This window comes from Coregonus clupeaformis, chromosome 24, assembly GCF_020615455.1.
Source record: "Coregonus clupeaformis isolate EN_2021a chromosome 24, ASM2061545v1, whole genome shotgun sequence".
In the NCBI taxonomy this organism is placed as follows: domain Eukaryota; kingdom Metazoa; phylum Chordata; class Actinopteri; order Salmoniformes; family Salmonidae; genus Coregonus; species Coregonus clupeaformis.
This window is the reverse complement of record NC_059215.1, coordinates 60,108,788-60,136,416: the sequence shown is the minus strand read 5'-3', so window position 1 is coordinate 60,136,416 and position 27,629 is coordinate 60,108,788. Positions and strand designations below refer to the sequence as shown.

At 42.6% G+C, this 27,629-nt stretch overlaps 2 protein-coding genes across 2 annotated transcripts; one reads left to right on the top strand and one right to left on the bottom strand.

Moving 5' to 3' along the window:
• Window positions 1–522: 522 nt before the first annotated feature.
• On the bottom strand, window positions 523–2,282 carry ascl1a (achaete-scute family bHLH transcription factor 1a). The gene is made up of 2 exons (XM_041895152.2): window positions 1,518–2,282; window positions 523–1,365 (listed from the first exon to the last, which is right to left on the bottom strand). Exon 1 carries the CDS (start codon window positions 2,118–2,120, stop codon window positions 1,536–1,538), a length of 585 nt encoding a protein of 194 aa, XP_041751086.1. The 5' UTR covers window positions 2,121–2,282; the 3' UTR covers window positions 523–1,365; window positions 1,518–1,535.
• Window positions 2,283–5,703: 3,421 nt separating this feature from the next.
• LOC121579004 (KICSTOR complex protein ITFG2) lies at window positions 5,704–16,531 on the top strand. The gene is given in 12 exon segments (XM_045206910.1): window positions 5,704–5,972; window positions 5,975–6,015; window positions 6,551–6,646; window positions 6,806–6,847; window positions 6,969–7,146; window positions 7,305–7,444; window positions 8,374–8,528; window positions 8,684–8,832; window positions 10,236–10,327; window positions 10,415–10,532; window positions 11,499–11,672; window positions 16,363–16,531. Coding segments are annotated over 12 exon segments (1,311 nt in total). The 5' UTR covers window positions 5,704–5,926; the 3' UTR covers window positions 16,443–16,531.
• The last annotated feature ends 11,098 nt before the right edge of the window (window positions 16,532–27,629 follow it).

Below are 27,629 nucleotides of genomic sequence, written 5' to 3'. Positions count from 1 at the left end.
GGACTTTTTCAAGTGGGGTTTTTGTGTGCTGGGCTGTAGCTACATATTTTTCTCTTTCGCACGGCAGCATTGAGCTGGTGCACAACAGAATTGACTTGCATCATGAACGCTCCTATATTCTTGACACGTCTCTGACGTATTATCAACACATTAAGTGTCCTTGGGCTAGAAACAGGCCTATTGGATTCTTGAGGAATCGAATTTACTATTGTTGTATTACTCTATTTTTATGTTAATACCTTATATTACAGAATGGACAGTTTTTTTACGCACATGGAGACGCGCGTAAAATGTGTGATACGGCATGAATTCGTTGGTGGAACTCTGCGTAAAATAGGTTACATTTCCATTAAAAAATGCAACAGAAATATATTTAATTCCCCCTGTGTTTCATCCCCCTATATCCTTTCTCCCATTCCATCTCCAGTCAAAAACACACTGTAACTAAAAGTGAATGTAAAATGCAAACGTAAAAAAGTTTGAGGTACAAAAGGAAATACTAGAAAATGTTTTATTATGAGACTAGAGTGTAGAAAATATGGTTATAGGCTTTTCTCTTTTCAACCAACATGATATAAGTAAAGGCAGTGTAGAGCTGGCAGTATAGACATATACAATGAATCGCCATTGTGCTCTGTTTGGACAATAGCTGCATAACCTTTGATCATCGTGAACTCCATGTACAATAACATGTATTTCCTATTAAATAAGACACATTGGTGCTAAAATAAAACGTCGGAGTGTCAAACCCCTTCTTGAAACCTCATGAATCAATGACCATACACAGAATAGCCAGCTGCAGAGCATTATACATGTCTAAAATAGGCAAGAGGTAATAGCAACTTATCAATATAAATATATACAAAAGAAAACATCTAAAAAAAATCTCTTTACATACAAAAATATCTTAATATATTTCAAAAACATGTTTGATATAGAATTTCATATAATAAAATCCGCACAATGGAAGCATTTTAGAACTAAATGTCACAGGAGTTTACAAAGAAGGGTTGATGTTCTTTGATTGGATTAAGCATAGTTTGAGAACAACATTTTAAATAATGTTTTGTGTGCTGTTGTAAAATCACTTTTGAAATGTTGTTTTCATGGGCGAATGCACTGGAAGGTTGGATTCCCACGCTGTCAGACATGGAGAACCCGTTTTCTTTTTAGTCCTTTGGCGCTTGGCTGAACACTGGCCTGCATGTCCGCAGTTTCTCCGGTTGCAAGGCCGTTCCTTTAAGTGGACTGGGTCGTCCGGAGCAGAACGCCAGCTCAGTGCTTCTTGTTCTGGAGGGCGCGAGCTCCTCTGTGACCCTCCCGAGCGCATGCTGAGAGTATACATAATTCAATTGATCCATATTCCTATAATAACGAATAAGAAAAAGAGGTAAGACATTCGTTCAGTTGTTTTCAATTGATCTTGAAAACGGAATAATGCAAATATTCATTATAACAATGCATAATACAGTACTTGTATAATATGAATGATAGGCCCATTATAAAAACATTCTCACCTTATAGGCTACAGATGCTCAGAACCAGTTGGTGAAGTCCAGGAGTTCCTGCTCCTCGGGACTGAGAGGGTCGTAGGACCCCTCATCGGACGAGTAGGAGGACACTGGAGAGCCTGCCATGGAGTTCATCTCGTTGGGGTAGTTGTTGGGCGACAGGACCCCGGACTGAAACGCTGCGCTCACGGCGTCGTGCTCATCCAAAAGTTGCTGTAGTGCGCGAATGTACTCCACCGCCGACCGTAACGTTTCCACTTTGCTCATCTTCTTGTTGGCTGCGCCGTTGGGGACGTGTTCCCGGAGAGTGGCGAAGCCGTTGTTGACAAGTTTCACTCTGTTGCGCTCCCTCTCATTCCGCCGCGCCACGGTGTGCGGCTGCTGCTGCGGCAGGCTGTACCCAAAGCCCGCAAAGTTCAGCCTCCGCTTGCACCTTAGCAGCTCCGGCGAGGATGAGCGCTGCCTCTTCACCTTGGATGCTGACTTGCCGCTCCCCTGGCTGCTGGTTGGGCTGAGCTGGATGCTCTGCGCTGCGGCAGCAAAGAAGCAGGAGGGCGGCATGAACTGCTGCTGGCTCACATTTATTTCCATCTTGGCTGTGATGTCCATTGGCAAGTAATGAAAAATAAAAAAGAAGAGTTGCAGAGAATTTCAGAGTTCTTCTTTGGATTGTTCGGTAGCAGTGCGTCCTGCTCGTGGCGTTCACGTGTGGCTTAATACTCAATTTAGCCTTCTTTAATGGGCGGTCTTGTGGGCTTCTGCCTCGCACACTCCTCAGTCTGAACTGAGTCCTCAGAAAGGCTAGTAGCGGGGCTTATACACTGGCAGCCCCACGCGCTGGACCTGACCACGCCTCCTCCTCTCGCTAGTTGTATTCACCTTGGGTCCTGTGCTGTTGCAATGCGTACGCCGGACGCGTGCCACTTGAACCACTGAACAAACAGTCGCCAAAGCACAACTGGTTGCAGCATGCAGACTTCTTCCAGATGTCTTGAGAGTTTTGAACAGTAATAGAATGTTACTTTTCATTCAACTCTGCTTTGGGAATCTACCACCGGATCGCATGATTACCCGCGAAGGTTCCAATATGCTCCTCATATAAAATGCATAAAAATAGAGCGTTCAGAAATTCACCTTATTAGCTAGATATATAGAATTGTTTCATGGCGAATGAGAGACTGAGGTTCATAAAAGTTGGCCACAGTGTGAGAGAATATCAAATAAGATATAGATAGAAAGACAAATAAGGTGTAATTTCATTTTATGCGTAAAATGAGTAAAACGTGTCTCTTTATGGGTGAATCAAACAACTTATTAACTTTTTTAGAATATATCACTTTTTAAAATAGCTTATACAAGCGAACCTATTAGGCTATCCTAGCTTTTTACGCATGCAGATAATCAATTTCCCAAGTGGACCGAAAAGTAGTGCTGAAAGGCAGCTCCCAAACTCCGGCAGACCTAAAGGCGCTTATCAAAGATGATAAGATTTAGTTGTTTGCATTGTCTGTGCATTCCATATGGGCAGTATACTATAAGGTATACCTTATAGACCCCATTGACTGTAAGTTGTTTGGAACACTGTCGGGTTGGCAAGCACAAGCAGACCCCACAGTCTTGGATGACCCACAGTTTATTGTTAACACTTTTACAACCGCATTTGAATGCTTCGTCTTTCGAAGAATGGAGCTTTGTCCAGCAGAGGCGAATTTTCCACTTTCATTAGGCTAGAGCTAATCATCACCATCGGAGAGGCGGAACGGAAGGGTAAATCTGAGGAGGGGCCATAAGAAGGATTCGAGGATGTTTTGTGTATGATTTGATACACCCTATTTTGTTACAGTATAGACTCGACACAGTGTATTTCGACAATTTTGTTTTCTTTTAAAAGGCAGCATAATAGAACATGTCTTTCACTCAGAACAAAACCAACCGACTCCACTTATGGGGATGAGTGTGTGTGTGTGTGTGTGTGTTTGAGGGGAGGGGGTAAATTGTGAAATTTTTCTGTGTTGGCTGTGGCATTCAAAATCAAGCCTGCATTGAAGAACCCAGCCCCCACCAACTTTTCTTTTCTTTTTCCTCCCCTTTTTGGCACAGCAAGAGAGTTTAGAAAAGAAGCGTGGGTTCTATTCAGTTTCCCCCAGCCCCCTCGCCATCGTCGGCTTTCTGAAACCTATCTACCATGCCCTGTCAGTGCGGTTCCAGAGTCCAATTAGCGCTTTGTAAAGACTTTTTTCCACTGCAGATCTTCCAGAGGCAGGCAAAGCGCTCCCTCTATTCGAGGGTTCCAGTCATAGCCGAGTGTAATAATTAATATGACATCTGGGCGCCTGAGTCTCCATTGAAACACCTCTGTCTTTCTGCTTTTGGAGTTCACTGAGACATCATAAATAAAACTCATAAGGGCCCATTTGTCCTGGGAAATAACCCATATGTGATATGCGGGATTAATTTTCAATTTGTTAGCTGTTAAAACTAAATTGTGGTGTTTTTTTTTATATACTGTGGTCGTTTGGGGTCGCCCATGGCACTGACTCTTCTTTGTATCATTTCTGCAGGTGTATTACAACAGAGCAGTCTTACAATAAAGTGAAAAGCCCCCACTGAATGCATTTAGAAGGTAAATACAAACACAGTGATCACGGTTATCAAAACTCTAATTTATCTTTACTAACAATTTCAATAAATGAATATGTCTAAATAAAAACGTTTGAAGGGCATAGCCTGTATTCAGCTGCATGAACTATTCAAGTTTGCTAAACTAGAGTTTTTAGATGAAAGACCATATCTGAAATAAGACATTTGAAGTGGAGCGTGGTACAGTGTCGTCTAGCTAGCATATATTTTAAAAGTTTTGGACGTTTAAATTAAGCTTCTTTAAACATATATCTGATGCCTTTGGTGACGTATTTCAACATTTACTTTTGTGAAGTTTTACTGATTGAGTTGAAGAAAAGTGTTGTGCTATGCATTTGATTAATTCATGAGACCTGCCAAGAACATCTGGAGTGAATGGTAATGAACCATGCCATCACAAGGCATCTGAGCAATCTGAATCAACTTCTCTCAGCAGTTAGCCTATTGAATAGATGCTGAACTGAATATTTATCTGAAATTCCCTACAGTCGACGTGGACAATCATCCAATCCTGTCTGTGGCCAGTGATGTGCAGCTGTTTAATGGGTCGTGACTACCTGTTCTGCTCTTTACACACACACACACACACACACGCACACACACACGCACACACGCACACACACACACACACACACACACACACACACACACATTTTAAATACTCTATTTGAATCCACAAATCACATTACCGGCACATCATAAAGGGTTCAAACATTTCAAAGGTCTTTGATGCAACAAAAAGCAACTTCTCCTCCACATAGCTAGGCTGCCCATAAAGTCTAAAAAATAGCAGTACCTAGCCAGTTGTTTGGCACACACACACACACAGAGAGAGAGAGAGAGAGAGAGAGAGAGAGAGAGAGCGCGAGAGAGAGATCACTGAAAAGAGCTGCTCTGCTGCAGTAAATATCCACATGCTGTTGTGTGCACTGAAATTGCTCCACACTTCTGAGAATATGCCAACAAATGTAGGCCTTTCAAACATGTATGCCTAATATATTGGGTTCCTCACTTAAAGGGTCATATGGATCAGAAGGGCCTTGGGTCCTTAGACAGTATGGATGAGGTGAAACAGTAGGAAAATATTTTGTCTTGTACTGCACCACCCTCTAGAGGATTGACAGTGCTTCACCCAAATGCAACCCGATTAGTAACCACTTAATGGCAGTTGTACTGAGTTTTTAAACCTTTTGGTTTAATGCCCACAGCAGTCTACCACGTTGTTCTTTTATCTTACTGACATTATAATTTATCATTTACACTCATATGATATTCTGGAATTACTAAGCTACATGTGAATGTGACATTAGGCTATATTATGAACAATTGAATAATCAGCTAGGTGGGATTCAGTATTTGTGCATAAATACAAATGCAGATATTCTTTTATAAAATAACATTGGCTGTTTAATTTTTTTTTTTTTCTCATTACCTAACGATATATGTAGGATTACAAGAAATATATCCACTTGACCATACGAATCGCAAATTACAAAACGCGTGAAGCTTGTGTCAAGTAAGTTACCGTACTGTTTTTGTCACGTGTGCTTTGTTTAAGGAAGAGCGTACAAACAGGCACGTTTTACAGGTTCAGCTCAGCTTTCTGTTGTTTTTAATGGTTATGGTTAATAATAGTTATCACGCCAAATGTAAAAGCAGAAGCAAATATACGCTTTAACACAGCTAACTACTTGACGTTTCTCTAACTTGCATTTGGATGGTGCAAATTGCATCTGTCTGTGTCCAGCTCAGCTGTCAAACTGTTATCTGTTGATATGCGGTCCTTGAGCTATGTTCAGCGTGTTAGTTTGGATTTCACTGGAACCCTTTTGCAATTTGTCTTGGTGATGCGGACAATGACTCGGTAAAGTGTCAGCAGCTAAACAATTATTCAGGGATCTTTCCTTAGGTCCCATGTTTTCAGACATTGGCAATCCTTGCAAAAATGTGTGTAGTCTCAATGCTCACGGTGTTAGTGTATCCACCTCCTAGGGCCAGTTATACATATTGTAGGCGAACCAATGACATGTATCAACTTGTTTTTTTAATCAGTTATTTCCCCCTATGTGGCAACATATAAATAATTTTTCCGAAGTCATAGACTGCTCTACCCACTCTCCACTTCCCCATTCATTGTCCAGCTGTGCCTTTCTAGTCCCTGTACTGTAAATAGCAACTCCTGCTTTAGAGGGTCTCTGACTCATTCCCTCCAGTCACGATAAGAGGGTCAAGAGTGAAATAGTAGATGCCATAACAGTACTCCTATCACGTTCCTTGACCTTCAACATATTTATCACAACATGTCTTATATCTATGGAAAGAGAATGTCCTGACTGTGACTGTACCCATGGCCTTGACACCAAAACTTTGACATTAACTGTGTTATTCTTTTTTAACAGCTGAATGAACTTATCGTGGGTGACACCAGTGGAAAGCTGCATGTGTACAAGAATGATGACTCCAAGCCTTGGATCACGAGAACATGTGTGGGCATGGTAAGTGGCTGTTTAGCGGGCATTTGATCACCCCTCTTTGAGTTTAAATGTCGGCACACGTAGTGGCATAAAAGAGGGAATTTGAACACCACTGCCTATTGGTATTTTTGCAGATTTAGACAAATATTGAATGAGTTATCTTTTTTGTTTCTTTTTTAGCTCACCTGTGTTGGTGTTGGAGACATCTGCAACAAAGGAAGGGTGAGTGTGCAAAAACTGTGCATAGTCCTCCGAGTCAGATGAGGAATATTTGTGTGTAATTTCCCCCTTGCATCCAATGAGTGCTATCACTAACTATTCACTGCCTTTACTTATCCATCAGAACTTTGTAGTTGCTGTGGGTGCAGAGGGATGGTTTCACCTGTTTGACCTGTCTGCAGTGGGTGGAGCCAAGTCAGATTCATCCAGCCAGCAGGAGGCGCTGTTCTCTGATGACCAGAAGCCCTGCTTCTCTCAGCACATTCCTGCCAACACCAAAGTCATCCTTATTAGTGACATAGGTAACCGCTCTGTTCTGCACCCATTTCGTCCTAGATGTAGGCAACCTCAATGCAATTGACTGCTTCTGTTTCAACTGCTTTATTCTCAACCGTGTGTGTGTGCGTGTGTGTGTGCGTGTGTGTGTGTGTGTGTGTGTGTGTGTGTACACGCTTTGCAGATGGGGATGGGCGCAGTGAGCTTGTAGTGGGCTACACAGACCGTGTGGTGAGAGTGTTTCGCTGGGAGGAGCCCACCGATTCTTCAGACCTGGGCTCTGGACAGCTGGTCCTGCTGAAGAAGTGGCTTCTGGAGGGACAGGTAGGTCTATACACAAACATGGAATATGTCAATCAAAGACTGAAAAACTCCTGAGGGGTATCCTACGAAGCAATCTACTCAGGGTTTTCTAAAACTTACCAGCTTCAGCTAGCTTTACATTCCAGCTCAGGCTTCGTCCATACTACGACGGTGGATATTGTTTGTCCGCCTGCCACTGACTCTAGCAGGCTTGTAACTGCGCGTGCATGTTGCTCATGGTTAGTCGAACGCCAAACTCTTCATTGAGACAATGCTGAAACATTAATCCAAGAATGAGTCAGTGCCACATTTTAATTTGTTCGGAAATAAAAATGAAAGAAAAGTTATTTTGCGAGTTCAGCAGGCTATGGTTTGAAATAGGCTTTTAGAAGTGCCGTCTTTAATTTCTAACTTATCGTTAATACCGTCTTTGGTGTGCTTATCAATGCACAAGCAGCTTTTTTCCCACTCCGATTTATATTTGTTATTTATTAAGTCATACAAAAGTGTTACATAGCGTGAAGTTTAAAATGCATTCTATCATTACTAAATGTGTAATATGATATATTTTAACATTACTATTTTGTAACACACAATCTTTGCAAGAGGGAAGGAATCTGATTTACATTAATTGGTCCTCAACTCGTGGCTCAGTCATTTTATTCAGGGTAAGTGGAGTTATCCGTGAGTTAGCCTGCCCTGTAGCAGGTTCCTTCTGAAGGATTCGTTGCCATAGAAATTGACCTGGCTAAAAGGTGATCCACTTTCTTATGACCGGTTATCCCGAGTTGAACTCAGAGTTGACCAAAGTTAACTCACTAACTCCTCAAACCTGCTTCGTATGATACCCCTCTGGCTCTACATATAAACCACACAAAACACTGGATGATTTCACATCCTGTACAGTGTACACTCTACTATTTCTAATCCATGATTTCCTCCTGTGACAGGTGGACAGCCTGTCAGTGAACCCTGACCCCGAGGGTCTTCCTGAACTGATGGTGTCCCAGCCTGGCTGTGGCTATGCTATCCTGCTGTGCACATGGACACAACAGGGCTTCTCTGAGGCGGGGCCTGGGGAGGAGGCCCCACCCACTCCTGGCAGGTACGGACCACTGGACATGCAGATGACCTATTACATATATTGATACATACAGTACACAGTAGTAGACTTGTAACAGAGCTTTGGCTGTCTAATGATAGATAAGCTGTGCCAGTTGATGTTGGTATCGTCCTGTGTTTGTAATGTGTCTTTCACAGCGAGGGTCCCGCCAGAGACGTCATTCTGCATCTGACCACTGGTCGGATCCACAACAAGAACGTCTCCACTCATCTCATCGGGAGCATAAGCAGAGGCTCCAAAGGAGACTCTTCTAAATGCGGCCTGTTTGCCCTCTGCACTCTAGATGGTAAGTGTCTTAGTTAAGTTGTTCAGAAGAGCACCGCTGCGTCATTCACTAATTACACCACTGACCTTTTGTACTCAGTCCGTCTCATAACGGAATCCTAATGAGGATGTGTTCAGATAGGACATGTTAACAACACGGCAGTCAATTATCTTCTAAAATAATGAGCGACATTTTTTACATTTATGTAGTTCTGTCCTTGAGCTGTTGTCTATTAATGTTCTGTATTATGTCATGTTTCATGTTTTGTGTGGACCCCAGGAAGAGTAGCTGCTGCTTTTGCAACAGCTAATGGGGATCCTAATAAAATACCAAAAATCATAACCTCACTGGGCTCAGCAAAAAAAAAAGAGGTACTTCCACTCTGCTGTTATGTGAGTTTTTCATAGTGATGATGAGCAGATCCAAGGTTTATATGACTTGTGGTTGTGGAGATACCTGGCTGATCTGTTTATCTCAAAAGCAATGACCCTGTATATTAATCCTCCTTATAGAACCTGAACATGTCTGACAGGCAGTGTATCTGCCAGCTCACAGAGCTGCCTAGCCTGCTCCGCTGCCCCCTTAAGGTGAAAAGGAAGACCATTCTTACTCTCTCACCAATTAAAGTTTTTAACAAGGTCACTCAGAACTAGGAAAGGCATGTAGAAGGGAGGGAGGTGTTGTGGGTCTGTGTTACCAGAGGAGACTGGTTTGTTGTGGTTGAGCAGGCTGAGCAGGCTGAGGGCCCTGTGAGCTCCTGGAAAGACTATCAATATTTAAAGAAGAGGGGAACCAATAGGATTATCTTACTAGAGAGTCTGGGCCAGTCACAGATACGCTAATAATGATGCTCCAAGAGAGGGCTTGACATGCCTGTGTGACCTAATTAGGATCAACGTTTGAGGAATTTTGCTGAGGGAATAGTGAAATGTAACCACATCATATTTCAGCCATTTTATTTAAACAATTCTACATTTAAGGTTGGAAAAACAGGTGACGTATGATGTTGCAGTTTAAATTGAAGACGATTTTTCCAAGTATTTGGATTTCGATTCAAAGCTTGTTGGTGTTTGCAGGAGAGATTGAGAGACAGAAATGGTTTTGAATAAAGGTTACCTTCAATTTTGCCCTATTTCCTTGCTTCGAACTCAGGGATGGAGACATTTAGATGACTTTGCTGGTGTCCATCACTCAGAGTGCTGCTATAACCATAAAAATAATTCATTCCATTTCTATGGCTTTAATGTTTTCCTTAACCCTGTGAGAACCAGTGATCTGCAGGTCTTGGGTTGTTTAAGTTCTGTGTTTTTTCTCAGACTGTTGTATTATATTCAGTTTAAACAATACTCTTGATGCCATTAACAATATTAAGCATAAAATGTTAGTCATTTTTAGTATGTGAATTGTGTGTTTTTCTGTTCCAGGCACACTGAAACTGATGGACAGTTCAGAGCAGTTGAAGTGGTCAGTGCAGGTGGATCACCAGCTCTTTGCTCTGCAGAAGCTGGACGTCACAGTGAGTTAACAAAAACAATATACGTTTTTATAGTGACTGTCTGTGCCCGTGTGGTTTTTGACATTGTGACTGTGCCTCTGTCTTCAGGGCGACGGCAGAGAGGAGGTGGTGGCGTGTGCCTGGGATGGTCAGACCTACATCATCGACCACAACCGCATGGTGGTGCGGTTCCAGTTTGACGAGAACGTCAATGCTTTCTGTGCAGGTGAGATCTCATTCTGAACCACTCATTCCTGTCAGATCCCTCACCTATGTACACCTGATTTACGTGATGACTAAGCAAATGATATAGACAGTATTAGTACAGTTTCCAGCTCATGTCACCATTAGATGGCACTATTGGACTTCAGGCTCACATAAACAAGCTTCATCGTCTCGATCTCCGTCTATCTTGCTCTCTGACAAATGCTGTCTCTCCAATTTCTGCACGAGCCCCAGTGCCTCTCTGAGAGCAGAGCGAGATCATATTGTTATCTAATACGAGGATTAAAGAAATGGGCAAGATAATCAAATCCCCCCCCCAAAAAAATTGTCAAATGCTTCGTAAACAACAGGTGTAGAGTAACAGTGAAATGCTTACTTACGGGCGCTTTCCAACAGCGCAGAGAATACAAAATAAAGAATAATAACACAAGGAATAAATGCAGAATGTGTAACGATGAGGCCATGTTGGAGCTACAGACAGGACTTAATCTTCAAGCACACTGCCTGCATTCTACAGTGCTATCAGAGTCAGTGTGTGAACAACACACGCTCAGGGGTCATCCATGCTTTGTCTCTGTGGTCATTGGAGTGCATTAGCTCAGCCTCACCACTTTTGGCATTGCTTGAGAAACACGCGTTATTATAGGCCAGTGTCCACTAAAAACTGCATCGTTGGTTAAGGGCTTGTAAGTAAGCATTTCATGGTAAGGTCTGCACCTATTATATTTGGCGCCTGTAACAAATAACATCTGATTTTATTTATTTGATTTGAACAATCCCATTTCAAAGCATCTCCTATTGTCACTGAATGTATATTTTACTGTAATGACTAGGGCCTGGAGTTTTTCCTGATTAGGACATGTGATTAGTGAAAACTCAGGCCCCTAGTCATGGAATATTTGCTTATGTCCATTCAAAATGGCCTTCTTCCCTGTGGTTGTCTGCCTTACATTTTGGTGTTTAACAGGTCAGTACACCTGTAAGGATGGCAAGAACAGCCCCTGTCTGGTGTACGTCAGCTTCAACCACAAGATTTATGTTTACTGGAGAGTGGAGCTGGAGCGCATGGAGCCCACCCACCTCCTTAGGGTCCTGGAGGAGAGGCCAGAGTTCAAGGCCCTGCTGGAGCAACTGGGAGTGGGTGAGTTGGAGTTAAACAACAATGTAAACCTAAAAGCTACTCGCACTCAAACCATATCAAGAAAAAATGAAGTAGGTCTAACCTCATCCCCAGGCTCATTACTAGGGAGAGCCAACAGGTGGACTAAGTAGGTCGAAATACAAAAATGATCTTAAATGTAATTGAATTAGACAGCAGCACCAGGTAGAAAGCTCCTGGGTTTGCCTGTCCACCATTTTGTTTAGTTCCCCATTAACTCAGCTAATGCTACCTGACACATAAACAGTGCATCTACAGTTCTGTATTCATGTACTCTAACTCAACTCGTCCAAATGTATGTAAAGCCTGTCCCTGCCAGCAGACTGTTGTTCTGATGCGTGACTGGAGTATTTCTAGAGGCAGGGGCTGTAATCCAGGGGACCACTCTCTCTTCATCTCTCTCTCTCTCTCTCTGCCTCTCTCTTCTTCCCTCTCTCTATCCCAGGGGAATTCTCTCTCAGCAGGCTAGAAACACTGTCAAAGGGATGCCCAGATTCACAAACACATCACACACGCACACACACAATCATGCGCACGCACACACACACACACCCTCGCACGCACACACGCACTGAGGGACACATACAGAGAATCCATCACACAGCTGCTCATTATAGGATGTGGGTGGAAATACACAGGACAGACTGTGGATATATATTATACGTATATATTGTGAATAGAGAGCAATAGTAATGGTGTCTTTATGTAGGCACTCTGCCATGGTTAGTTGGGCAAAGCCTATTGACAAATGAAAGGAGTTTTTGTAGGGTTTTTGGATAAACGCAGAAAATAAAGTCAGTGGTCAACACAGGCTTAAGAGATCTTATACGTTTTGTTCTATGAAATAATCTTCATCAGCTAACGTCACTTTTTGTGAATTCTGAAGCATTTATGTAATTTAAAAAAGCATGTAAAGCACATTAAAGGTTTCGTAATTCATGAAGGTCATGTTAACTGACTAATGAATTAATGAATGAGTAAATGAATGATTTACTGATACTATCTCATAGAACAAAACGTATAGGAACTTCTAAGCCTGTGTTAACCTCAGACCTTATTTTCGGCGTTTATCCCAAAACCCCATTCTTTCCTCATTCATTTCTCCCATAGAAACGAACCAGAGGTAACTCATTTCCGTTTTTAGGACTACATGCTGTCGAGTCTATTCATGCTTAGCTTTCCGCTCCATGAGCACCATCTCCATCTGTCCCTGGCCTGTCCCACTAATGAATGACATAGACTGCACTACATAATACAGTAGCTAGCTTCCTGTCTGTTTATGTTTGTGTTGCATATGCATGTACTGTGTGAGTGTGCATGTGTACTATACTCTGCTGCTCTGCATGGCCCTCTCTGTAGGAGCCAGTAGCTGCTGTGCTCACAGAGTGACAGATGGTCCAGCTACAGTGGGGAAAAAAAGTATTTAGTCAGCCACCAATTGTGCAAGTTCTCCCACTTAAAAAGATGAGAGAGGCCTGTAATTTTCATCATAGGTACACGTCAACTATGACAGACAAAATGAGAAAAATATTTCCAGAAAATCACATTGTAGGATTTTTAATTAATTTATTTGCAAATTATGGTGGAAAATAAGTATTTGGTCAATAAAAAAGTTTCTCAATACTTTGTTATATACCCTTTGTTGGCAATGACACAGGTCAAACGTTTTCTGTAAGTCTTCACAAGGTTTTCACACACTGTTGCTGGTATTTTGGCCCATTCCTCCATGCAGATCTCCTCTAGAGCAGTGATGTTTTGGGGCTGTCGCTGGGCAACACAGACTTTCAACTCCCTCCAAAGATTTTCTATGGGGTTGAGATCTGGAGACTGGCTGGGCCACTCCAGGACCTTGAAATGCTTCTTACGAAGCCACTCCTTCGTTGCCCGGGCGGTGTGTTTGGGATCATTGTCATGCTGAAAGACCCAGCCACGTTTCATCTTCAATGCCCTTGCTGATGGAAGGAGGTTTTCACTCAAAATCTCACGATACATGGCCCCATTCATTCTTTCCCTTTACACGGATCAGTCGTCCTGGTCCCTTTGCAGAAAAACAGCCCCAAAGCATGATGTTTCCACCCCCATGCTTTACAGTAGGTATGGTGTTCTTTGGATGCAACTCAGCATTCTTTGTCCTCCAAACACGACGAGTTGAGTTTTTACCAAAAAGTTATATTTTGGTTTAATCTGACATTCTCCCAATCCTCTTCTGGATCATCTAAATGCACTCTAGCAAACTTCAGACGGGCCTGGACATGTACTGGCTTAAGCAGGGGGACACGTCTTGCACTACAGGATTTGAGTCCCTGGCGGCGTAGTGTGTTACTGATGGTAGGCTTTGTTACTTTGGTCCCAGCTCTCTGCAGGTCATTCACTAGGTCCCCCCGTGTGGTTCTGGGATTTTGCTCACCGTTCTTGTGATCATTTTGACCCCACGGGGGTGAGATCTTGCGTGGAGCCCCAGATCGAGGGGAGATTATCAGTGGTCTTGTATGTCTTCCATTTCCTAATAATTGCTCCCACAGTTGATTTCTTCAAACCAAGCTGCTTACCTATTGCAGATTCAGTCTTCCCAGCCTGGTGCAGGTCTACAATTTTGTTTCAGGTGTCCTTTGACAGCTCTTTGGTGTTGGCCATAGTGGAGTTTGGAGTGTGACTGTTTGAGGTTGTGGACAGGTGTCTTTTATACTGATAACAAGTTCAAACAGGTGCCATTAATACAGGTAACGAGTGGAGGACAGAGGAGCCTCTTAAAGAAGAAGTTACAGTTCTGTGAGAGCCAGAAATCTTGCTTGTTTGTAGGTGACCAAATACTTATTTTCCACCATAATTTGCAAATAAATTCATTAAAAATCCTACAATATGAATTTCTGGATTTTTATTCCTCAATTTGTCTGTCATAGTTGACGTGTACCTATGATGAAAATTACAGGCCTCTCTCATCTTTTAAGTGGGAGAACTTGCACAATTGGTGGCTGACTAAATACTTTTTTTCCCCACTGTACCTGACACCAGTGGAGGCTGCTGAGGGGAGAACGGCTCATAATAATGGCCGGAACGGAGCTTCCTGTTCCTGCAGCATGTGTTAATAATTGAGCCTCTGGGTGTGTTGGTGCTCCTCTTTGCGATTTCAGAGAACTGTTACCTAACTCATCATGAGACACATAGTGGTCATGGAGACCGAGGGCTGAGGAGGGAGAGAGAGAGGGGGGTTGGGAGAGAGCGAGAGAGAGAGAGAGAGGAGGGAAAGGAGGTAGAGAGAGCGAGAGAGAGGGGGTTGGGAGAGAGCGAGGGAGGGGAGGGGAAAGGGGTAGGGAGAGAGAGATAGAGAGAGATAGTGATGTTAGTGGGGAAGAAAGAGAGGGGGAGAGGGCAATATAGGGTTTGGAAGAGAGAGGGAGTGAGGGAGAGGCTCAAAGAGAGGGAGATGTTAGAGAGAGAAAAAGAGCGACAGACGAGATCTACTGTAGCTAGAGAGAGGGAGGTCATTATGGCTAAACCCAGCTAGCAGTGTGACATCAGCTTATTGCTGATAGATAGCGCTGCCTGTGTGTGTGTAGCTGTCGCCTGTCACCAAGTCTGAGTTCCACACACAATGGTACACATCTTCACCCACCCATCACAAATAACAACCAAACACATCCCCCTTCTCTGACTCTGTCGACAGAACTGAGATTTTATATATGAGTCATTGCTTAATAACAAGGAAGGGGGTAAAGTAAATGTAGCTATGGTGTGTTTTATGTTGTTTATCTAGAAGCTTCTTTTCTCTGACTTCACATTGTGTGAGAATGCAGGAGAGAGGCATATTTGTTATACCTGTGGGGACTTTTATCTCTCTCTGCTTGTGTTTATTTCAGCAGTAAATGAATAGACTGAGTGTCTTCTCAGCGGCGTTGCCATGCAGATGGTATAGTTTACATTGTACCTCCACTCCCAGGTGTTTTACTGTTGCAAACTAAAACATTTATGTTAAGTGAACCTGTGTACCTGTCTGCAGTATGTCATTACTATGTAAATATGTGTTTTAACAACACTTATAAAGTTGTACCCTCAACAAGAAAGCGAGGACATGCAGCTACTACATACTACCTGTGTGCATCTCTTGATTGATTTAACATTCTGCCCTAATGCATTTTCATTAAGGGGCCAGCTATGTGAATGGGCCATCCGTAATGCATGCCATCCTGCTTCTGCATGATGATGTCACACTGTTTCTGCATTACCTTCACTAAGCAACCATTGTCATGCATTCTAAACTCCCCAGTCTAAGTCCGCCTAGGTGAAAAATCTGTCTGTGCCCTTAAGCAAGGCACTTAACCCTAATTGCTCCTGTAAGTCGCTCTGGATAAGAGTGTTTGACTAAAATGTAAAATGTAAATGTAAGTGAATGCAGGTAGAAGAGCTTCACAGAGCAGCAGGGAGCTCCTGCATTGGCTCAGCTGTGATTTATTATTCATCTAAAACAGTGCTCTCATCTACATTTCATAACCCACTCTGACTCAACCCCACTAAAGACAGAGTTGAATACAGAGCAGTCCCAGCTCCCTCAGAGGGATTCGAACCTGTAACCTTTAGATCAGAAGGCTCCCATACCGCCAGAGGACAGACAGGTCATATGATCAGTATCTGATCAAAGATCAAGGGTCATGGCCATCATTTGTGTCTCTGACAGATGCCGAGGACACGGAGGCCGTGAGAGAGCTGGTGGGAGACACGCTGTATGGACACTTGCTGAAGAAGCTGGCCGGATAAACAAACATGACCCTCACCTCTCCTCTCCACCCCCCTCTCTTTTCTCCTCATTTATGTAAATACTCTGAATAAAGGCTGAATCACACACTGACTGTTAGTTGTCTCATGTTTTTGGTAGAATCCTATTATGAAACGTGTCTGTTTTGCCTAGCTCAGCTTGTATCTATTTCATGCTGTCTCACTGTCTCAGATCTCCCCTCTGGCATAGTTATTTGTATTCCATGCACCAGACTAGTTTAGAAATAGGGTCTAGAAGACACATTGAAGTGATATATACTCATAAAGGAGATTGTATCTCAATGTGAATAACCTGTATAATTAAAGGTTATATGAAATGAAAATGCTAATCTACTATATTCAAGAGGATGTCTGCACCAATGTTTCTAACGGGATAGTTATATGCAGGGCCTCTATCTATCGCTATCTAAACTTGTAGCAAGCATAGTCGAATTACCAACCGGGGTGGGGCCCATTGATCATCAGTTATCATATTAAAACTGTGTAGAATTGCAGGAATGTGTAGAATTGCAGGAAATTGGCTGTAAAACTGCAGAATATTCTCTCCACCCATGACAAAAGGAGTAGAATTGCATGGAATGAGATATAAAATTGCAAAATCTTCTTTATATTTATTTTATTTTTTATCTTCGCTGTCACGGGGGGGGGAGTATGGATATGGGTACGCAGACCCACGAGCCACTGCGGCCCCTCATGATGAGTTCAGGCCCCTCATGATGAGTCCTGCCCTAAGGCAATGTGCCAGTTTGAGTTAATGTAGCGATAGGTTCAACTACCAATATTAATTCCCGGCTTTTGATCTTGTAAGTTATCCCAAATGTCAGCCATTTTAGTCTGATTCTTTCTGTCTTTTTGTTCTGTAATCGTTGATCCTCAAAAATCTGGAGTGGTACTGATGTTACATAATACTAACAGCGTTATGTAACTTCACCATCACCGTGGCAGCAAGACTGTACTCTTGTTTGTCAGTTTTGTATTGCAGAGGACTTCTAAGTAGAGGCAACAAGTAAACACTAGCTGACTGCTGGATGGGTCTATAGGGGAATTCCCCTGTCTCCCAAAGGGAAGATCCTATATCAGGCTCTAATCTGTCTACTCTGGTTCTCATGCATTATAAATGAGGAGGGGAAGAGTGGAGGACTCAGTGGCTGCCCAAAGTGTGTGTGGGGGGACTCTTAGTGAGAGAGTGTGTGTGTGTCGTGCGTGTGTTTGTCTACACTCTGGGCTCAGGTGTCTCTTGTAGCTCTCTCCTGCCCTTGAGATGATGGGTCAAGGCCCTGCAGTGCAGTATGTACCAAAGCTCAGGGACCAGGGACACATTTCTCATGTTTAGTTTCACTTCTCCAGGTTAGAAGTTAAATACAGGTAGGTGCCAAAATAAGGGAAACTCTTGTAAATTATGGATATGAAGTGTATTGAAAGCAGGTGCTTCCACACAGGTGTGGTTCCTGAGTTAATTAAATGTTTACCATCCCATCATGCTTAGGGTCATGTATAGAAATGCTGGGCAGGCCATTATCTTGGCCATTATTTTGGCCACCATGGTTATGCCCCCCATAGGATGACAATGCCCCCATCGACAGGGCACGAGTGGTCACTGAATGGTTTGATGAGCATGAAAACGATGTAAACCATATGCCATGGCCGTCTCAGTCACCAGATCTCAACCCAATTGAACACTTATGGGAAATTCTGGAGTGGCGCCTGAGACAGCGTTTTCCACCACCATCAACAAAACACGAAGGATGGAATTTCCCATGGAGGAATCCCTCCAATAGAGTTCCAGAAACTTGTAGAATATATGCCAAGGTGCATTGATGCTGTTCTGGCTTGTGGTGGCCCATGCCCTATAAAGACACTTTATGTTGGTGTTTCCTTTATTTTGGCAGTTACCTGTACGTTCATTAAGGTATTTAATGAACCTTCAATGGGAAAAGTAAAATGATGTGTGTGTTCTATGTCCTCCTTCCTCCCTGTTAATCATTATATTAAAGGGTCTTGCCAGGCTGTTCAACAAGTTATGTGATCATGTTTTTACGTTGATCGTTGCTCCCATTACTGTGGCATGAGAAAAACAACGCTGATATATGCCCTTATATGTAGCCGGCCCATTGGTCAGCAGAATTCCTATCAGCTTTGTCGAGACTTGTTCCTGTTTTGACCGTTAATGGTCAAACGGTTGGCACGTCAGTGTGTCACGCTGGTTCCCAGGACCTGTGTCTCTGTGCGTCAACACTGAAGGGACAGCAAAACACTGCCTTCTATAACTGGTTTCCACTTGGGCTCGACATTTGACTCCATCTGCCGACTAAGGCTTCTGACTGCAGTCCAAGTACTTGCTACCTTATGTGGTTATTCAGTATATAAAATCTTAGAATGTTATGTTCTTAAGTGTTTGTCTGTCTACTTTATGTAGACGTGTGTCAAGCCCCAGCAAATAGAGTAATGTCAAGACCAGCAATCGGTTTCATATTTAATTATTTCCCACATAGGACACCCCTGGCCTGGAATAATAAGTGCAACATGGAGGAGTGGGATGGATCCTGTGTGAATTTGACCTTTGCCCTGATATTTCTCCAAAGCAGTCAGGCTGGATGTTACACTATCTAATACAGAAGCAGCAGACGGATGACCCTGGGAACTGACCACCCAGGGGTAATGTCCCCGCCAGCAGTGTGTGTGTGTGTGTGTGTGTGTGTGTATATTTAAGAAAAGGAGCTATTCTTTTCTCCACTCTCCTGTAGTTTTTACAGTTATATTGATAGTCAGCGTTGACATCTGTTTAGTTTCACTTGTCCAGGTTAGAAGTTAGAACTTGTCACATACGTTCATTAGGGAATTTAATGAACCGGCGATGGGAACTGTAGAATGATGTGTGTTCTATGTCCTCCTTCCTCCCTGTTAATCATTATATTAATGGGTCTTGCCAGGCGGTTGAACAAGTTTTGTGATTATGTTTTTACGTTGATCGTTGCTCCCATTACTGTGGCATGAGACAAACAACACTTTTTTTGACTGTGTTTAATGGATGAAGGACTTTTGTCTCAGAGATAGAGAATGTTATCATTTTAATGTGTTTCCACAGAGCATGGCTACCGGGTTAATGTAATCATAGGAAGGTTGAACAACTGTTGTGATGAAACAGAATGGTGAGGCTATAATCAGGGCGGGCTCTATGAAAACTGACAGCGTGACGTTTCTAAACACCCCCTATGGGTGATTGGCCTATAATGGATGCATTTGTATAATTTTAAATGAAGGATAATCACGTAATATAAAAATTTTTTTGTCTGCTGTTATTGAAGTTGCTTTGCAGCATGTCATTTGATTTACACTACATAATATCATTTTGGAAAATTATCAACAGCTATAATGATCTTAGAAGAAAGTGGTACATTTAATTTCATTACAAATTATAATACAAATTATACTAATCAAGTTATAATTGAAGTTAAAGCTGAAGGGGAAAAAATCTGATTTGGAGTTGAAGGCATTAGGCTATAAGAGCTTTATCCAACATAAAAGGGTTTGGAAAAATTTCCCTTTGAGTCCATCTAAGCTCAAAGACATGGCTAAAAATATGTACTGTAGGAAATAGCATCTTCTCTATGACTGAAAAGAAAATCGTCCTATTCTGAAAACTGACAGCCACCCCTCGTACAAACAGCCTTTACGGAAAGACCACATGAACTTCACATGTGACCTTATGTTAAGTTAATGTGATAACATGTGACAACATGTAAAGCAACATGTGATAACGTCAAACTACACATGTGAAAATGTGATCACGTGAAATGTTCCAAAAACACATGATTTCACATGTCAAATCATTCTTTTTTTCTGTAAGGGAGTATCCCCCTCAAATACTTCACTTTCGCCATCAGGTCACTCGGTTGTCATGGCAATCTCCTCACACGGCTAATAGTATAGAGTGGTTGGCTGCGGGTCAATCTGCCCAGATAGCACTTGTGTGACACTAAAGAAGCCCCCCTTCCCTCCCGTCCTTCGGCCTGATCACTACGACTGGGACTGATTCATGTTCCAGTTCAGCCATCATTGTCCCTTCAAGGTCTCTGCTCTATCAAACACTGTATATCTCTATAGGCCATCAAGGGTCCATGATGTGAGGGGCTAGGCTCTGTCTCCTCCACGGCCCCCACCATGCCATTTGACACAGCTGAATGGCATCCAATTCCGTTGCGGTGTCGAGCTTAATACTTCACCATTTCATAAACTCATGATCCCCCCGGGGGTTTGATGCAGGATGAATGACACAAGTGGCCATTTTAATAAGCGATTTTATCACAGCGGCGAGGATTTCAAACACAGCGTATCCACTAAGCACGGCGCGCACATTGATGTGAATGTCAGTGTAATGTTTTTTAATTAACCATGATGTTCCTGTAGTACTGCTAGTCAGTGTGTAGAGAGCATGTTTCATTACAGACAGGAAGGAGTCATGTTGCTGTCTGTGGGAGGGGGACCTGTCCCTGTGGGATTTTCCACTGTGTCATTCCGCATGCTGTGTGTGTGTGTTTGTGTTTGTGTGTGTGCCCGATTAATATTCCCCCAGCAGCTCTTCCTGGGCTCAGGCAGCAGTAAGCTGGGGCTGTTCGTGACCACCCTCCAGGTACCCACAGGAGAACCCTATGCGTGCCAAACAGAATCATCACTTCACCACAGCAGTGAGAGATGGAGAGAGAGGCGGAATTGAAACCCAAAGAGCAATTTCTCTTTGACAGGCAGGACAAATCATCACATTGTGAGTTGACAAACAGAATACAGACAGACAGACAGACAGGGTTGGTGGGGTGGAGGAGAACCTGTCTGTTTATTATCAGATCTATTACAACAGGAGCAGGTAACATGTCAATTATAATACTGTATGACCTGTATAACCTGGCCCTGGACAGAAATAGGATTATCATTCCCCCTGCCACAGCATTTTATAATCTTATCCCTCCAATATATTTCATACCCTTTATATAGACGGGATTATTGATTTCAAAATAGATTATAATTGAATTGGGGAGCTGCCATGTGTGATGAGACTTGTCTTTAGTGTCGCACTGGCCCGCAATTTTGACTGCAATTGTGCTTTCTTGTACATGATTTGAAACAACACTTTTCTTTCAATTGCCATAGTTACACTATTCAGCCTGGCAATGCTTAAAAGCAAAGAAGGCTCTTCCATTCATGACCGGTTGGACACAGTCACACATTGACCATCTTTCATCAGTGTAATGCCTATGTAACCTGAGATAGACCCCATGTGTAGTGATGAAGACAGAGAGAGATTGCTCTGACACTCAGTGTGTAATGGTTCAGTGAGTGGGAGTGTTATTTCAGCCTTTCCTCTAGTGTGTCTGAGTATGTCCCCTGCTAGGCTCTGAAGAGGAGATGGGCTTTCTGAGCCTCTCTCCTTCCAGTAAGTGAGAACTGTCTCCGGTACGGTGTCTATTTGTGGAGGTGTGAGGGTGTCCTAAAATGGACACCGTACTTCAGGTCTGAGGGGAGAGACTTCAGAAGTGGCTAGACTTTAGTGTGGGAGGCAAAAGAGGGTTTGATGCCTCTAGTTTCATGTATTTTTAACCATATGACCAACAGAATCACAAGTGACAATAATAGACACGGTTTTCTGTTTTGTTCACAGCAGTTTTCAAGTAATCAAGCAAGAAAATAGCTGGGCGGAAGTCCGGAGGTGTCAAAACCCCCGAAAAGTAACATCAGTAGAGCGCACCATTACTATATCTGTTTCCTGTGTTCAACATTTACACCGTTGAATTATGACGTTGTTCTCTGCAGAGGAACAAATGATGTGGCGAGTTAGAGCAGTGACAGGATGTGGCCTGTGCACTGACTCCAAAGGAAAGTTGCAGTTTTGCACAGATGACTATGCTTTGGGTTATCTGTAGGGGGCTCGGGGGGCGTACTGTACCCGGCTTTGATATAATGTAGCTCCGCAGTGTGCCTTCTCTCTGTGTGTCTATGCTTTGTGTTTTAACCTAGAATAAGCCAGGGACGTCCCATGGCTCAGGTGAAACAGTTACTTAGAGACAGACAGTCCTGATGAGATGAATGGACTTGGCAGTTTTGTTATTCTGAAACCTGTGTACTGGAGTACCTGTTATTATTCCAGCAGCACTGTGGACATGGATAACAGTGAGAAAATAGTATATTGTGACAGCCTTAACATTGAAGCTGATTTGGTTCTGGGTGCCAAGATAAAACTAGTAGCATTGTTTTGGGCTTGTAGTCATTCACAGTCATATATAGAGATACATCTGTGTAATATGTATGGCTCTAGTCGTCGCTTAACGCAGAGCACCTGGGGCTGGGCTGGTATGGGGTATAAACAAACAGAGGCAGCCTGCCTCCCTGATTCCTCTCTGATAAGGGGTGGGAGCATGTGTAACAGGGTTGGTTATGTTTCCACTTGCCACTGCAGAAATATGTATTCGATGTTTATGTATTCCTATTGGTTGGTTGAAATGACATATTATGCCATTGGTCATGTTTGCAGATAGGGGGAGATCGGCAAAACGTCAATTCTTCAGAGTCTGATATTGACCTGAAAGTGATAGGTCACGTTCTGAAATAGTGCATTCTATTTACTTTACAATATGTATGAGTTCACTATGTACATTTCCATGTATATATACAGTACCAGTCAAAAGTTTGGACACACCTACTCATTCCAGGGTTTTTCTTTATTTTTATTATTTTCTACATTGTAGAATAATAGTGAAGACCTGGGCTCCAGTGGCGCAGCGGTCTGGGCACTGCATCTCAGTTCTTGAGCGTCACTACAGACCCTGGTTCGATTCCAGGCTGTATCTGCAACCGGCCGTGATTGGGAGTCCCATGGGCGGCTTCCCAGCGTCGTCCGGGTTTGGCGGTGTAGGCTGTCATTGTAAATAAGAATTTGTTCTTAACTGATTGCCTAGTAAAATAATTAAATAAATAAAATAAAACATCACAACTATGAAATAATACATATGGAATCATGTAGTAATCGACAAAGTGTTAAACAAATGATGACAGCTTTGCATACTCTTGGCATTCTCTCAACCAGCTTCATGAGGTAGTCACCTGGAATGCATTTCAATTAACAGGTGTGCCTTGTTAAAAGTTAATTTGTGGAATGTATTTCCTTCTTAATGCATTTGAGCCAATCAGTTGTGTTGTGACAAGGTAGGGGGGGTATACAGAAGATTTGGTAAAAGATCAAGTCCATATTATGCAAGAACAGCTCCAATAAGCAAAGAGAAATGACAGTCTATCATTATTTTAAGACATGAAGGTCAGTCAAGTCGGAAAATGTCAAGAACTTTGAAAGTTTCTTCAAGTGCAGTCGCAAAAACCATCAAGCGCGATGATGAAACTGGCTCTCATGCGGACCGCCACAGGAAAGGAGGATAAGTTCATTAGAGTTACCAGCCTCAGAAATCGGCAATTAACTGCACCTCAGATTGCAGCCCAAATAAATGCTTCACAGAGTTCAAGTAACAGACACATCTCAACATCAACTGTTCAGAGGAGACTGTGTGAATCAGGCCTTCATGGTCGAATTGCTGCAAAGAAACCACTACTAAAGGACACCAATAAGAAGAAGAGACTTGCTTGGGCCAAGAAACACGAACAATGGACATTAGACCGGTGGTAATCTGTCCTTTGGTCTGATGAGTCCAAATTTGAGATTTTGGTTCCAACCGCCAGTATCTTTGTGAGACGCAGAGTAGGTGAACGGATGATCTCCCATGTGTGGTTCCCACCGTGAAGCATGGAGGAGAAGTGTAATGGTGTGGGGGTGCTTTGCTGGTGACACCGTCTGTGATTTATTTAGAATTCAAGGCACACTTGACCAGCATGGCTACCACAGCATTCTGCAGAGATACGCCATCCCATCTGGTTGCGCTTAGTGGGACTATCATTTGTTTTTCAACAGGACAATGACCCAAAACACACACTCCAGGCTGTGTAAGGCCTATTTGACCAAGGAGAGTGATTGAGTGCTGCATCAGATGACCTGGCCTCCACAATCCCCAACCCCCAACCCAATTGAGATGGTTTGGGATGAGTTGGACCATAGTGAAGGAAAAGCAGCCAACAAGTGCTCAGCATATGTGGAAACTCCTTCAACTGTTGGAAAAGCATTCCTCATGAAGCTGGTTGAGAGAATGCCAAGAGTGTGCAAAGCTGTCATCAAGGCAAAGGGTGCTACTTTGAAGAATCTAAATCTAAAATATATTTTGATTGGTTTAACACTTTTTTTTACTACATGATTCCTTTGTTATTTCATAGTTTTATGTCTTCACTAATTTTACATTAAAAATTAAAATAAAACCCTGAATGGTGTGTCCAATTTTGATTTACTGTACAGTGCCTTCGGAAGGTATTCAACCTTACTTTTTCCCTTTTTTAGGTTATTCTAAAATTATTAAAAAAAATTTTTATACATTTGCAAAAACTCTAAAAACCTGTTTTCGCTTTGTCATTACTAGGGTATTGTGTGTGATTGATGAGGAAAAAAAATAATGTAATCAATTTTAAATAACTATAACAAAATGTGGAAAAGTCAACGTCTGAATATTTTCCAAATGCACTTGTATTGTGTGTTCTTTTTATGTTATTTTAAGATTTAGCTAGCATGCTCTAATTGTAATGGTCCATAAGCTCCCTGCTTATTCACAGTTATTTCCATGCTAACACTGTCACCCCTGACTCTAGACTCTTATTTGTTAGTCAGGGTGTACTTTCCTATGTTGTATTTCTATATTTATTTTCTAGTTTGATCTAGTCTCTAGATCTATGTTGGCGGGTGTGGTTCCCAATCAGAGGCAGCTGCTCGCTCGTTGTCTCTGAGTTGGGCCCATACTCGCGCAGCCTATTAGCACTAGTGGGTTGTGGGATCTTGTTCAGTATAAGGTATGTTTGTTTTGTCTACCTTGACTTCACTATCTTGGTTTATTTTTTGTCAAGGTTTTATTAGTTTAAATAAACATGTATCTATCCCTGCTTGTCTCCCGTCCTCACACGAACGTGACAAACACACAAATCACAAATCTACAGCCATCAACATATTGTTGGTCCTGCACATCTAATGTGCTTCCTTGTGTCTATCGTCAGGTACTTACATTTATTGTATTTTGTACTATTTTTGTCATTGTTATGATGTTTGATTACAAAATACCCATTATGATAATAACATGCAAACGACTAACAATGAATCTACAGCCATCAACATACTGTTGTCCTTCATATCTAATTTGCTTACTTGTGTCTATCATCAGAATAAACACCAATCAACAGGGATTGCTGGCTGGATAGTCCTTTCTTTAAAAACACAACGCAATAGAGTTACATAGTACGATCACATCTGTTACACATGTTGGCATTAGCACAGGGACACAGCCAGCCAGGGACCTGCTCCCTGGTCAAAGGAGTCATCCCTCCAGGCCTCTAGCCCCCAGTCCCTCGCTGTGGGAACATCTGCTTTCTCTGCTGCACCAATATGAAAAGGGTATTTTTATAGCCACCGCGTACCAGAACAGGGAACAGCGACGTCACAGCAACACAACCACGAGAATATCAGAGCTACAAGTGGGTTATTAAAAAAGAAAATGGCAGCACAGTGACTCATGTTTTAGTTCAAGCTGAATATCCTCGCTTCTTCCCTCCAGTTGATCAGGTGGTGGATATTAGTGATACTGCTTGTGTTTTGAGCAGATAAATGGTTGTACTGTTAGCTTAGTCTTGTTTTTCCTCTTTAAGATGTGACTGGCACATCTTAGTCTTGGCATAGTAAATGTGTGCAAATTAGACCTATAAAAAACAGTAAGCATATCTAGCCAGAATACATCTTTTAATAGGCAGAGAAAATACTGTTCAGAAAAAAACGTTAATGTGTTTCATACATCGATTACCATCGCACAGCATATTAGGAAGTACACTAGTACGAAACATTGGCAATCTATTCGTGGGTGACCTCCGTAGAAAGAGCTAGAGGTCAGATGGATATTGGTACACAGTCTAGAGCATGGCACAGTCCAGGGCCCATATAAACAAAAAGTCTCAGAGTAGGAGTGCTGATCTAGGATCAGATCCATGTAATCTTATCCATTATGCTCCGAAAGGCATGACTAATCTGATATCAGCACCTACACAGGGTAGTCACTAGTTACCACAGCCACAAATACATAAACCCCTCCTATTTCTACAATTCCTCAAATCTGATTTTAAATCTAACCGTAACCTTAACCACACTGCGAAACTTATGCCTAACCCTAACCTTAAATTAAGACCAAAAAGCTCATTTATGTTTTCATGATATCTTTTTGATATCCGTTCTGACTTTGTGGCTGTGATATCTAGTGGAAACCCCTACTCAGAGACTCTTTGAATACAGGTCCAGATGGTAAAAGCAGAACATGATGACCTTTCTGAGGGCTGCAGAAGCGCTCATCAATTTTCCACACAATGCAAATGGATCAAGGCAGAGTTTAATGCATGTTAGTGGGTAAGTAAGCATTTCACTGTAATGTCTGCACCTGTTGTATTCGGCGCATGTGGCCAATAAAATTTAATTTAATTTGATTATAGTGTGGCCTTTTGGCTCGCACACATGCCTGATTCACACCATAGGGTCAAACTGAACCAAGCCGAGCTGTACAGTACTGGGTTGGCATGGTTACGTATCCACCATAGTAGCTGGAACCGTGCTGTAAAGGATAATGAGAAATATTCAAGCCAGTTTCGGCGCTGTAGTCGACCCTGTATTGTGAAACTGTGAGTCAGGCAACAGGTAGAGGCCTGATGGTGATTCGGTGCCGGTGCGCCGGCCCTAGTAAAAGACCAAATCAGCAAACATGGCTTGTCAAAGTGAATAACGTACGTCAGCAAAAGTGGAACGAATGAGAAGAGGAAAAATGTACCAAGCAGATTTGTTTCCCGAACTGAATAAATTGAGAGAGAGAGCGAGAGAGAATATGCTTAAACAAACATCTATGAGGGCCTTGGCCCAGAGAGCAGCCTCAGAACAGAGTGATTAATGTCCCCTGAAGAAGACGAGGGAAGGAAGGCAGCTGGGGTCGGCTCCGTCTTGGCAGCGCCCTCTGACCGGAGCTGGGAGGAGGAGAAGTAGATAGAACGTATCCCTTTTTCTTTCCC